This window comes from Musca domestica, unplaced genomic scaffold (genome assembly GCF_030504385.1).
Source record: "Musca domestica strain aabys unplaced genomic scaffold, Musca_domestica.polishedcontigs.V.1.1 44, whole genome shotgun sequence".
Classification (NCBI taxonomy): Eukaryota; Metazoa; Arthropoda; class Insecta; order Diptera; family Muscidae; genus Musca; species Musca domestica.
The window spans coordinates 5,232,536-5,246,379 of record NW_026712334.1 but is presented as its reverse complement, the minus strand read 5'-3'; the positions used below and the strand labels follow the sequence as shown (position 1 = coordinate 5,246,379).

Sequence of the window (13,844 nt, the reverse complement as noted above, 5' to 3'; positions counted from 1 at the left end):
TCTTGGGAATTGTACCACGGCAAATTCTATTGGGGATGTTGATTGGGGGAAATTCAGCACGGTGAAATATATTGGGGATGTTGTCTTTTGAAATGTACCACGGTGAAATATATTGGGGATGTTGTCTTTTGAAATGTACCACGGTGAATTATATTGGGGATGTTGTCGTTTGAATTGTACCACGGCAAATTATATTGGGGATGTTGTCTTTTGAATTGTACCACGTCAAATTTTATTGGGGCTGTTGGCGTTGGTGTTGCTAGTTTTAATATGAACTACTAGATGGCGCTAAGTTTAGCGCAGACACAATCCAAAACTGTGTATGGGATGGTGAAATTTCAAGTTTTAATATTCACCACTAGCAGAGACACCCTCCGAAAAAAAAAAAATGTATTATGATCATATCGAGTGGGACTAAAGAGATTCACCATGTGAGAAGTGAATATAAGTAAGAGGTAAGTATCGAAGAAAATCATTTTATCTAGATGGCTCTCAGAATGCTTTTATATAGTCAACATGTTGATTACTGCAGTCAAATGTGCTTATTAATTTATTTGAAAACATATATTTCAAGAAATCGACTTCAATAAATGTGATATATTATAGAAGAGTTTCAATTGACAAATATGCTGCAATTATTGATATTTCAGGGGTTTTAAGAAAAACGATAACGAAGTCGAGTGGGTTGAACACGAAAATCAGCATGTTGGCTATGCAAAACATGATGAGATAAAAAGACAAAACTAACTTTTCGTTGTACTTGTTTTAATTTGTCTATAATTTTAGCGACTCAAAAATGTTCAGTTATTCCCATCGAAACGATATAGGCGACATCTAACGGTGAGTTCCATCCATACTATCCATAAATTATGTTGTAGCATAGACACACTCCAAAACTATTGAAATATGATCATATCGAATGGGGCTAGAGAGATCCACCATATGAGAAGTGAATATAGCAGAGACAAATTTGGTTAGTATCATAGTCAACAAGAAGATGTGTGTTCTATTATTTTGTCCAGATGGCTCTCCAGTCATTTCCCTCGAAACGATATAGGCGACATCTAACCACCAATTAATGTTGTAGCATATACACACTAAAAAAATGCTGCTGTAGCCAATCAAAGCAAATTCTTCTTGTGTGGACAGGCATTTTGATACATTATATCGATCGCTTTTTGATAGTTTTGTCGATGAAGAATTTGTTTACATTATGTAGCAATTTGAGAGAATTGAAACTGAAAGAGTTTCATGACAAACCCTGCATCAATTCGGTATTGAAGATTGAAGGGATTTGAAGAAGGAAACACCATTGTTTACATTAACTAACAATTGGATTTCTGTGAAATGGATATGAGAATTTGGGGGGAAGCGTTGTTGCAGAGTTTCATGACAAATTCTGCTTCAATCACAGAATTTCTATTTGTTTACAAAATGTAGTCAATAATGTATTGATTGGATTGGAAGAAATTTCAGTACTCAACAAGTCACAGATTAATAAGCATCGTTTCTTAATATTCTTAAAAAAGTTTTTATAATGTCTCAAAAAATTTGTTGGTCATGCAGCCTTTATTACAAGGAAAAAAATGAATTTGTGAAACATATGAAAAAGCATTGTATGTTTTGTGATGTTTTATGTGAAAGTGTAAACGATTTAGAATTGCACTTAGAGAACCATCATGGAGATGAGCATGTAATGAAACAAAATCGAGATCAACAACAAGAAAAACTAAAGCAGCAGCATGAAAATAAATCAGCTGTGAAGGTGGAAAAGTTTTGTGGTGATTGTGATAAAATTGTGAATAATATACGATCACACGTTCGTAGCGAAGAACATCGATCCACCGTGAGAAAAAATCTGGATTCTGACATAAAAATTGTTAAAAGTGCATTTAACAAAAATATACTCAGCTATGAGATACAAAACAATAAAGACATTTTGTACCCGATCGATTTTCTTAATGCTTCAAAAGAATTAATAATTAAAACCTTGAAAAATGAGTTAAACGGTAAAACGCTCATAAAATTTAATATGGAACTCCAAGGACTGTATGTGAAACCAAACAATGAAAAAGATGGACCTTCAACTTCCAAAGAGTTAACTATTGAAAATATATTTAATCATATTTCAAAAACAACGCTATTAACCCTGGGAGATGATTTGGAAGAGGTCGTTTTCAACCACTGTGTGGAAATTATAGCTAAATCAGAAGAGTTCCAAGAAAGAGGCTCTAATTGGGCCCTGGAGAAACTTTTAAAACTTGACATAAATGTGTTGAGAGCCAACTTAACACGTGGCTCACATTATATTCCAACTCCGAAATCATTAAGCAACAAGAAGGGTGCGTGCCTTAACATCAAAAACTATGATGACTTTTGTTTTAAGTGGTGTATGGTTGTTGCATTGGGGGAAACTGCATATGGAGATCCGAGTATAACCTCTTCATATAACGTAGACATACACCAAGATGTCATTATTCTGCAGTCTGGAATATCGCTAAATTTCGAACAATTAAATTTCCCATTGGGTCTTAAATATATAAAAAAATTTGAAATGAACAACCCAGAGATTAGCGTAAATGTTTTCGGTTATGAAAACAAGTCGGTCGTTGGTCCATATTACTTAACAAAGGAGACGAAAAGCAATCACATTAATTTAATATTGCTGCACAACGAAGAAAATTTCCATTACATTTTGGTTATGGATATGTCTTGGTAATTATAAACAAAACTTATCAATCAAAACCATATCATAATAATCATGTATTTGTTCTTTTTTTTTCAGTCTTATGCGGTCTCAATTCACAAGTCATAAGGAGAAAGGTTACTTTTGTTTTGGATGCCTGCAATGTTTCCACGATGAAAATAAATGTATGACTCACAAAAAGCAGTGTGGAAAAGTAGTCTGTGCCCTGCCGAACAAAAAAGAAGCCGTACTAAAGTTCGTCAATCACAAGAAAAAGGATAAGGTGCCTTTCGTTATTTATGCTGACTCCGAAAGTGTACTGGAAGACGTGCAGGAAGATGAGAACAATGGGGCGAGTAAAAAAACGGAAAAGGTAAAGAAGCATATTCCATGTGCTTTTAGTTATTTTATTAAATGTAGTTTTAATGAAAATTTAAATAAGTTATTTATATATAGTGGTCCCGACGCAGCAAATGTTTTTCTGAAAGAACTAATTCAGGATTGTAAATTTTTGTATGATAGTTACCTAACCAAAACGAAACCTATGAATACTCTAACCCCCGAAGAAGAGACAGCCTTTCTTAGGGATATCAATTGTCGTATATGTGGCGACATTTTAGGTAACGATAGGGTGAAAGATCATTGTCACTTAACGGGGCAATATCGAGGTGCGGTACATAACCATTGCAATCTGCAATATCATCTACCTAAATTTATTCCAATATATTTCCACAATTTTTCTTCGTACGACTGTCACCTCTTCTTTAAAGAGTTAGTTGAATTTGGAGGTGAAATAAGAGTCATACCTCAAAACAAAGAAAAATATATTTCAATGTCTTATTTCATTAATATGGATAACGAGTCAACCGACTCTAGTTCTTTAAAAAGTACAGTTGTTGTAGGAGAAGAAGAAGATTCGAGTGAGGAAGATGATGAGGAATTCCAGCAAGAAGAGGAAAGTGAGGGCAAAAAAGAGAAGAAAAAGAAAATGAATAGATTAGAGCATCGTTTCTTAGATAGTTTTCGATTTATGCCTACTAGTTTGGATAAATTAGCAAGGAATTTATCTCGAGATTCTTTTGTTGCTGTCAGATCTCATTTTCCTGATGATGAATCATTTGAACTTATGACTAGGAAAGGAGTATTTCCCTACGAATATATGTCATCATTTGAAAAATTGAAGGAGAAACAACTTCCCCCTATAGACCAATTTTATAATAAGTTGACCGATACTGAATGCTCGTCAGACGATTATAGGCATGCAACAAATGTTTGGTCACATTTTCGATGTCAAACTATGCAAGACTACATGGATTTGTACTTAAAAGCTGATGTCTTGCTTTTAGCAGACGTATTTGAAAATTTCAGGAGCTTATGTATGCGAATTCACGAACTGGACCCTTGTCAATATCTCACAGCACCATCTCTATCTTGGGATGCAATGCTACTATGTACTAAAGTCGAACTTGAGCTACTCAGAGATATAGACATGTACAATTTCTGCAAAAATGGTATTCGGGGAGGGCTTACCCAGTGCTCAAACAGACACTCGGTAGCAAATAATGAAGATGCTCCCAATTATAATAGTGCCAAACCAGAGGTAAATATCTATTATTTGGATGTAAATAATTTATATGGTACAGTTATGACTGAGTGTCTCCCTGAAAAAGATTTTAGATGGGTGGAGGGTTATGAAATGGAGAAATTCAATGATCCAGCTGTAATATTATCTATTCCTGACAACGCTCCTACTGGTTTTATTTTAGAGGTTGATATTGAATATCCACCGCACCTTCACGACAAACATAACGATTTACCTTTTTTGGCGGAGAAAAAGTGTGTTGAAGGCTCAAAAACTGAAAAACTGATTGCAGATTTTACTGACAAAACATCATACACCATACACTACAAATTACTTAAGCAATCTCTGAAACATGGACTAATTCTTAAGAAAGTCCATAGAGTTTTGGCTTTCACACAAAGCGCTTGGTTAGCTCCTTACATACTGAAGAATAATGAACATAGGGAAAAGGCTGAAAATGCCTTTGAAAAAGATTTTTTTAAATTATTGAATAACTCTTCATTCGGTAAGACAATGGAGAATATCGACAAAAGAAAAACTGTGAAAATTGTGACAATGTGGGTAGATGAGGCAAACCAAAGAAGAAGGAATGTTGCTAGTAAATTAATCTCGAAGCCAAATTTTCACAGCCTTTCGATATTCTCCGAAAATATGGTTGCTATTCAAATTAGGAATGTCAGAGTAAAATATGATAGACCATTGTACTTAGGGTTCTGCATATTAGATTTATCAAAGTGGGTGATGTATGATTTTCTGTATGATTTTCTAAAAGTGAAATTTGGTGAGGATTTTATTCTAAATTATATGGATACAGATTCGTTCATATTAACATTTTACGGACGGAATTTGTATTCCGAATTATCTTTAGATGAAATATTGGCTAGATTTGACACCTCAGGGTTTTCAAAAGAAAATAAATATAAACTTCCTCTAATTAATAAGAAAAAACTTGGCATGATGAAAGATGAGAATGACGGAAAAACAATGGTTGAATTTGTAGGCCTTCGTCCTAAAATGTATGCCATCAATGTAGTTGATAGCGAAGAATTAAAAAAATCTAAGGGAGTTAAAAAGTCGGTCCTAAAAAAGTATACTATAGATAAATATCGAGAATGTCTTTATAACAAAAAGGTTTTTTACGGTACCATGTTTTCGTTTAGGTCAAGGCAGCATACAATATATACAGACAAAATTACTAAAATATCGCTAAGCCATCAAGATGATAAACGATTTATTCTAGAGGATGGTATTCACACCTATGCTTGGGGCCACTATAGATTAAATAACCTTCATGAAACAAATGTAAATAACTCAAATGAATCTGTCTCAATGGACTTGGATTAAAATATAAATTTAATTATGATTTAAGTTTCAATATACAGATAAAAGAGCATAGTAATAATATTAATTTAATTGTCTTTATTCACTACAAATGTCATCATATTAATATTTTCTCGCAACACAAAATGTTTAATTTTTAAGTAAATATAAGTGTATTATATTTTAACTAGTCTTTAACTATTCTTATTATAAAATAAAACAAAATATTTTTGTTTATAAATTTATGTAAATTGCGTTTTATTGAAATATTCTTGCAAAGGTGAGTATAAAATAGATTATACTACTTTTCGTACAATTCCTGTTAATGGAACGTACTCGACCAGACGATCATGTATAATTAAACAGTACGCAGAAGTGTTTTGTGGAATTGGTTTATTGGTTTCAAATTGGATTTTTAAATCGATTGGTCCATTCTTAACAGCTTCGTTTTGATTGCTAATGTCAATAACGGCGATGGGCTTGTCTTTAAAACTTGCATATGTAAGAAGTGGTTGTGGCTCCCTCATGTAATATGATTGTTGAAACTTTGTATACATGTCATATAGTACTGCATAGCCATTTTCTTCGAACTTTACATTCAAATCATCGTAAGGATAGGTTTCAGAGTTCAAGTGAACTTTGATGTTTTTAAGTTCGCAATGTTCCAGCTTGTTGTCTTTTTCAAATATCAAAGCAACATATCGTGGTCTTTCATGATTGACAGACAATTTAACACTCCAACTGTGTTGTCTTCCACCAGCAAAAGTTGGATTAAAGTAGCAGTCCCAGCTGCGGAATGCTAAAGGCAACGCTTTTCCATCCTTAATAGTTTTCAAGAAGCTGATTTTTCTATAGTCTGATAATTGAATGTGTTGTACTTTCCATACAACATTTGTTATGGTGAGTTTAATTTCCTCCGTATCCATGGTTGAATAACACACATTTTTATCGTTGGCACTACGCAAAAGAATCAAGTCATGCTTGCTGTTGCAAATTACTTTATCAAAGTCCTCTGCGAACCCTAGTAGACGGTTTAAGGGTACACAAAAATTAAAGTATCCTACTGATAAATCATTATCAGCTTTCCATCCCGCTTTGCTCATAACCTTACTTTCGGATTCGCTTAGAGAAATCCAATTTTTAATTTCTGTAGTTATTCCTAGATAACGAGTACGATCAATTTCAACACCATTTAGTTCATAGCGAATTTCATCAAACATGTATCCCACACAATTATTTCTCAGTCTTGCATTTTGCGATACTTCTCCCTTGCTATTTTTCAAATTTCCTTCAATGAATAGATAACTCTCCGATGGAAGTATGTAAAGATCCTGATTTTGTATACTTATCCGAATTTCATCATTATTTTTAAATGATTGAATATATGGAACATAGCTGTGGTAGTCTCTCTTTACAATATTCTCATCCGAGAATGGACGCTCATTAATGTTAAGTATTTCAGACATTTGGTTTGACTTTAAGCTTAATAAGTTTTAAAAACTCTTTATTTTCCTTTGAAATTGTAGGTCTTGTCGGTTTGACAACTTTGTGTTGAATGTGTCTTGGTATTTGTTTATGATTGTATTTATTGTAGATAATCATGATTGCATTGGTCTTATATGAATACGTAGCGTGATTTCTTCCTCTCTAAAATTTATAAAGCGACCTTCTTGATCTACTATCTTTATCTCCAGACGACCGATTTCTTTGACGTTCACTGGTAAATAAATGAGATTCATTGGCCTCTCTACCAATTTATATCCCGGAGGAACATTAAGAGCAAATTCATGTAGAATATGCGTTGGCGACCCATTCATGAATGATCCAGTTACAATATTGCAGTGTATTTGTATGGCATTAACCTTTAAAATGTCGACTTGAAGGTTTGAAGTATGTTTTTTCCCAGATTCTAAGATTTTTTCGGTAAAACCAAAAAGCTTGCCTATAGATTTTTCTTTATCAAAGTAAATAGGATCATGAGAAGACATGATTTCTACTTTTAGCGTATTATTATTCGCCTTAATTTCAATGGATCTATTCTCGTGGATAGTTTTATATTCCGTTTCCAAGTAATTCGCAATATCTTGCAATTCATAGGATCCTATAGGTATTTTTATAATATTGTCTCCAATGTGAAAGAGATTGTTATCATTATCCACATTGGGTATTGAATTGTATGATTGGAAATCTATTAGGCAACACTCATAACTACTATTTCCCAATTCAATTGGGGGTAAATATGTTGAATGTAGAATTGGAGATTTACCGGACACAGTAAACGTTCTTGACATTGCAAAATTCTTTGTCGTAATAATTGAAACACAAAATATGCATACGTATATATGGGTTTTTATTTATTTAAATATATGCTTGTATATTGTATATCTACATATTAAGATTATATGATATGATTCTTATCTATCCATGAATTATGTTTGTCTGAGAATCCCAGCCACTTAACCAAGACTTTATTACCTTTTGTTTTTAAAATTTTCTCAACTAATACGTGTTGGGATATTTTGTGGGTAAAAGTTCTTCTTTGTAGAAACATCCTTGGATGGGATTTCCTTCATAGTCTTCTAATAAATAAGTAGCGGGGTTTGTTATTCTTATTGTTCTTATCTTGAATATTTCCGTAGTCCAATTTGGCGTGTATCCCTTTTCAAATTGATGTTTATATTTGCTAATGCGTACATGATCACCCACACGAAAGTTTTGTCTCCTAAAAATTTTTAAGTGGTTATAAGCAGATTGCAACAATGCCTTCTCATTCGATGAATTTACTTGAATAGGGGCCATTTTTATTGTTCGATGAGGTGTTTTATTGTATTGTTTAACCAATTCTCTATAAACGTCAATCCATAGATAATTCCCATTATAACTGAACTCCTTCCACATTAGCGACTTCAAAGTTCTATTAAAACGCTCAACAATTGAGGCCTTCAATACACTATATGTGGAGTAGTGGTTTATGGAATATTTCTGCATTAGTTTTTTAAAATCTGTGTTGAAAAATTCTTTTCCATCATCGGTTTGCAAATTTTTTGGAATTCTTCCTCTTTGTAAGATTTTTTCAAAAGCCATAGAAACATCCGTTGCCGTTTTTGTTTTAAGGGCTTCACACCATGCGAATTTCGAAAATGTATCGATGACAGTTAACAAAAATCGGAACCCCTTGTTTGCTTTTGAGTAACTGCCCATTTCAACTAAATCTGCTTGCCAGAGATCATCAATACCCTTTGTAATAACCCTTCGTCTAGGAAAGTTTTTTCGTGCTTGATGATGAAGTTCATTTACCAAACCCCGCTTTTCCATTGTTTTATTCGGTATGATATATTAAAGCTGGTGAGTTGAATGGAGCTTGCGATAAGGCTTTAAATATTTCGTTTTGTGAACGTTTGAGTTGTGATATTTCTTCTCTTAGGAAGGTGCACTCTTGAATGAATTTTTTCTTTAAAATTTCTTGAATGTGCTTGATTTGCGTATGTACGTATGCTTGGTTGACCGCATCCGCTCCTTCTGCTGGAGATGCAACATTCCTAATCTTTTTATTTTGCACGTTAAGGTTGTTATCTTCATCAATATTGACTCCCAATAATCTCGAAACATTTTCTCTCACTGCTATTGATTGATTTTTTTGATTGTAATGATGTCCAAACTTGTCAACAGTCATATGTTGTATGCTCCTTGAGAGTATTATTTAATATATTATATTTCCTTCTCGCAGTTCCTCGATAATAGAAACAATTTCATTAGTATGGTTATTGTTTCCGGCTTGTTGTGATGCCAACAACAGCTTTAATCGTTCTATCAATTCGTTGGGATCGTCCCAGTATATATAGTTGGGTTTACCAGGATTTATTGTCAGTAAGCCTTTGCCGCTGTGAGTATCCTCTATTATATTTTTTATTATTTTCTTATATTTTTGTCCCCTGTTGGACTTTGTTCGTCCATTAGATTCATAGTTTATTTTATGCGCATTTGTGTCTAATAATATTGTTTTGTAAATATCGAGTTCTGTATGATCATAGTTCTTGGGGTCTTGATAAAACAACAGTTCAAACAAACCGGGTGTTAATGCCCAATTTTTATTTCCAATCATAATCTTTTCATTGCTTATTTTGAGTGGTTGGTCCCCAAATCTCCATTCTCCATTGTTATCTTTGTGTGGACCATAGACTACATCTAGTTTTTTAATTTTCTTCAAGAATGATAGATTCATAGGTTCCTCATTGTTGGAATAAAATTTGTCGTCGTCTTGTGATGTATTAAAGGAATCGAAATTTTGTGTGTAATCTACTTTATGCTTTAACCCCTCCAATGCATTGGAATCTAACTTAACATCTGGTTTATAATTCTTAAGGGGTGTACTTGTAATAATAGAATCTCTGTACATTTCCATTTTCTCTTTCTTAGGCATAATCATTTTGGAAGTATTTTCAGTTGAAAGCTTTAGTAGTTTGTTTATTGGCTCCGTTATTGGTTTGAAAGTATTTTTCAATTCTGTAGTTTTAGCTTCTTCACCCATTTTAATGCTTTGAAATTTCTTTTTCAAGACATTTCTGGACTTAACAAGCCGTTTCAGCATTTCCTCCTCCATGGCTGTAGGTGCACTAATATAAATTAACATTTGCAAATACTTTAAATAATATTAAGGTTGAATAAATATATGAAAGCCTTTTCTGTATCTTCCAGAGTGAATTTCGTCATCCTTGGAAATCGTTAGAAATCCATACTTTTCCTTCCAGCATTCATGACAAATTTTTTTGAAATCTTCAAAACTAATGTCACATCCGACGTGATCATTAAATATATGTCTTAAATTCAGATCATCTTGTTTAAACACGATTATAAAATTCGCATTATCACGCAATAAATGTTTTGGTATACGTGTGTATGTTTGACACAAATAAAACGAATCAACATTCTTATGTCGCCCCATACTGAAGTAATTTTTAATGTTGTTTTGTTTATCGCATGCAACATCATCAAAAATCATGATTGAGTTTGGCTTTATTTCGTCCGTTTGTATAACATCGTCATTGTTATTAAATGTATACAATCTCATCCCCTTTATAGTGGATATCAGTTTCTTTAGGTACTCATATTTTGTCTGATATAGCGATTTTGAGTAAATGTAAACATTTTCAAATTTTAATCCATTGGGGCTTTCTATCAAACTAAGCATCACATTAGTCTTTCCACAATTTGATGGTCCTACTATTAAGGCTCGTATAGAATCAGGCAGCAAAGTACTATGTCGAGGGGTCTTTCTTTGCATAAAATCCACATTTTTAACAATTATTTTAGCTTGTTGTTCCATTAATCTCATGATTTAAACTAATGAGTTTTAAGAAAACATTCATATTTATAATATAATCAAATATCAATATTTCTTTCGTTCAGCGTCCCGCTAAAAAGTATAAAATGATTGTTTACAACACGAAGCGATTTATTAGAAAGAAACACGTTCAAGGAGGAGGACTGGTAAATAAGTTGATTAACTCTTTACCCGTTGAACTTCATTTACCAGGATATCAATTTTGTGGACCTGGAACAAAGCTAGAAAAACGTATTCAAAGAGGAGATCAAGGTATTAATCCATTAGATGCAGCGTGTAGAGCACACGATATTGCCTATTCACAAAATAAAGATATTGAACAACGTCACATTGCTGATCGTGAACTAACTGAACGGGCTTGGGAGCGAGTAAAATCGAAAAATAGTAACATTGGAGAAAAAATTAGCGCATATCTTGTAACTAACATAATGAAGGCTAAGACAAAGCTAGGCATGGGTAATAAAAACCCCAAACAAATATTGGGTCAACAACTTTTTAAAAACGCTTTAAAAAAAGCTACAAGTTCCCTTAAAAGCAAAAAACCAACTGATATTGATGAAGCCATAAAAATAGCCAGACATGAAATACAAAAGACGTTTCGAGGAAAAAAATCAAAGGTCGCTATACCGCGAGTAATAAGCGTGCCCAAAAGAGGTGGATTTCTTCCTCTCATTCCCATTCTAACTGGATTAGGAGCATTGGGAGCCTTAGCATCGGGTAGTTCAGCAATTACCAATGCCGTTTTAAATGCAAAAAAAGCCAAACAAGAGTTGGATGAACAAACCAGACATAACAAAACAATAGAAGCTATAGCTATGGGTAAAGGTCTCTATCTCAAACCATATAAAAAGGGCTATGGAATTTATGTTGATGAAAATAAAACTCCAAAAAACTAATTAAGCAGCTACCCAAAGGTCCTCTAACCGATGTAAATATTAGTTTTTTTGGGAAAAAATATATACCTCACTTTAGAGGTGTTTATATGCGTGATAATCTACCTAAGAAACCACATCGAATTGAATGTGGTATCATAAATTTGGATGTTAGCAGTGGACCTGGCACGCATTGGGTGGCATATAATAAAATCAATAATAATATCGACTATTACGACAGTTTCGGTAATCTTCAACCCCCGATAGAAGTTTTACGGTATTTGGGACCAGCTATTACATACAATTATAAAAGAGATCAACGATTTCATACATACAATTGTGGACATCTTTGTTTAAAGTTTTTATTGGACATGAACAAAATTTTATAAATACTCCAACATCGATGATATCCCCTCCATTCAAATTCAACTTTCCTAAGAAGATGATTGAAATCAATAGATCGGATATTGCACTGGTTGATTTTCAATATTGCCATGGAAACCACAAGAGTATTTTCGTGAAGGAACTATCATATATGTGTGGTGCTTCTGTTGTTCCACATTATTTTTTGTTTCGTCCACCTTTTAATATAAAAGAACTTACTGGGGAAGCATGCAGAACAAATGCCTACACCAAGACACATGTGAATGGCTTAGATTGGACAGATGGAGAAAAAAATTATAATGATGTCGAGAAAGCTCTTACACCATTGAACAATTATCAATATATTTTTGTTGTTGGACAAGAAAAGAAAATCTTTTTACAGAAATATATTCATTCTACCATTATAAATTTAGAAAATAATATGAAACTTCGAGCTTGCCAAAATTATTTTACAAACTGTCCTATACATTTGGACACTAGATTTAAGTGTGCCGTAAATAATATATTTAAGATATTTGTATTCATTGAACAAAACTGGAAAGAACTTGGCTACATACTAGACGATGAAATTAATAAAGTTAATAAATAAAAACAAGCAACTGTATTATTTGCATAAAACTTTATTTAAAGCATTAAAGGTAATGAAAGTGAACAATAATAAGAAAATGGGTGAACATTTACTCGCTCCACGACCACAAACATCTACACCAATTTCAGAAGGTGTACAATTCCAATTTTTTGAAATAGTTGGGACATTAGTTGTTTCACGCCCTTCCAGTAATGGGCAACGATATGTCAACCTTGAATGCTCAGTAACAGGACAATCAGTTTGATCCCAACTATGAATGTTTACTTTACAAAAATAACATCTGGTAATATCTCCTACTCCAGTATAATAAAGTCCTACTGCAGCCATTGTCTTGGGATCTGGATAATTTAAAGGCCAGCGAGCAAAGGTTTTTAAGCGTTCGTCTTCCTTATTAAGAAGAGACATCTTCCTTTCTAAAGCTTCACTAATAAACTGAAATATTTCTCTGCACACATTAAAATGAAAACAGCTTGCAATTTTTAGTTTCAAACAAAATATTTATTTACTTTTCAGTTTATGTTAAATATGGTTGATAAAAATAATCTGGTTGATCCAAATGTTTTAATTCTAGTTTGTAAAGACTCTTTCCGCTTCCATCTTTCAACACAGTTTTCGTCACAGAATAACCCCCACCAGCTATTTCTTTTATGTATTCATCCGCCAGCGAGAGGAATCTTGACGGCAAATAGAGGATAGCATCATTAATTTTCAGCACAATTCTTTCCCCATATTTTGTATTTGTTCTAAAGGCGCCATGGATGTTGTATTCTTTGTTATCCTCCATTTCTTTCAAAGTTATTATTTTTTTATAACTGAAAGAATTGAATAAGTTTATTAAATCTGCGTTCGCCATAATATCACGTTCAATGTTTAATTTTATACTGTGAGCCTTACTTGAAATTGTCTTCTATATATAGGAATATTTAACGCGAATTTCACAATATTACAGAGTTACTAGAGTTTTTAATTTTGAGCATAGTTAAGCATGTTCTCATTCATGCTCCAATCTATCGTTGAAGCAGAATTTGTCATGAAACTCTGCAACAACGCTTCCCCCCAAATTCTCATAT

At 33.1% G+C, this 13,844-nt stretch overlaps 1 protein-coding gene across 1 annotated transcript; it reads left to right on the top strand.

Moving 5' to 3' along the window:
- The first annotated feature begins 1,572 nt into the window (after positions 1-1,572).
- Positions 1,573-13,001, top strand: LOC131804441 (uncharacterized). Its single transcript, XM_059127301.1, has 4 exons — positions 1,573-2,715; positions 2,786-4,949; positions 10,995-11,385; positions 12,964-13,001. The coding sequence occupies exons 1-4, from the start codon at positions 1,604-1,606 to the stop codon at positions 12,999-13,001; spliced, it is 3,705 nt and encodes a 1,234-aa protein (XP_058983284.1). The 5' UTR covers positions 1,573-1,603.
- The last annotated feature ends 843 nt before the right edge of the window (positions 13,002-13,844 follow it).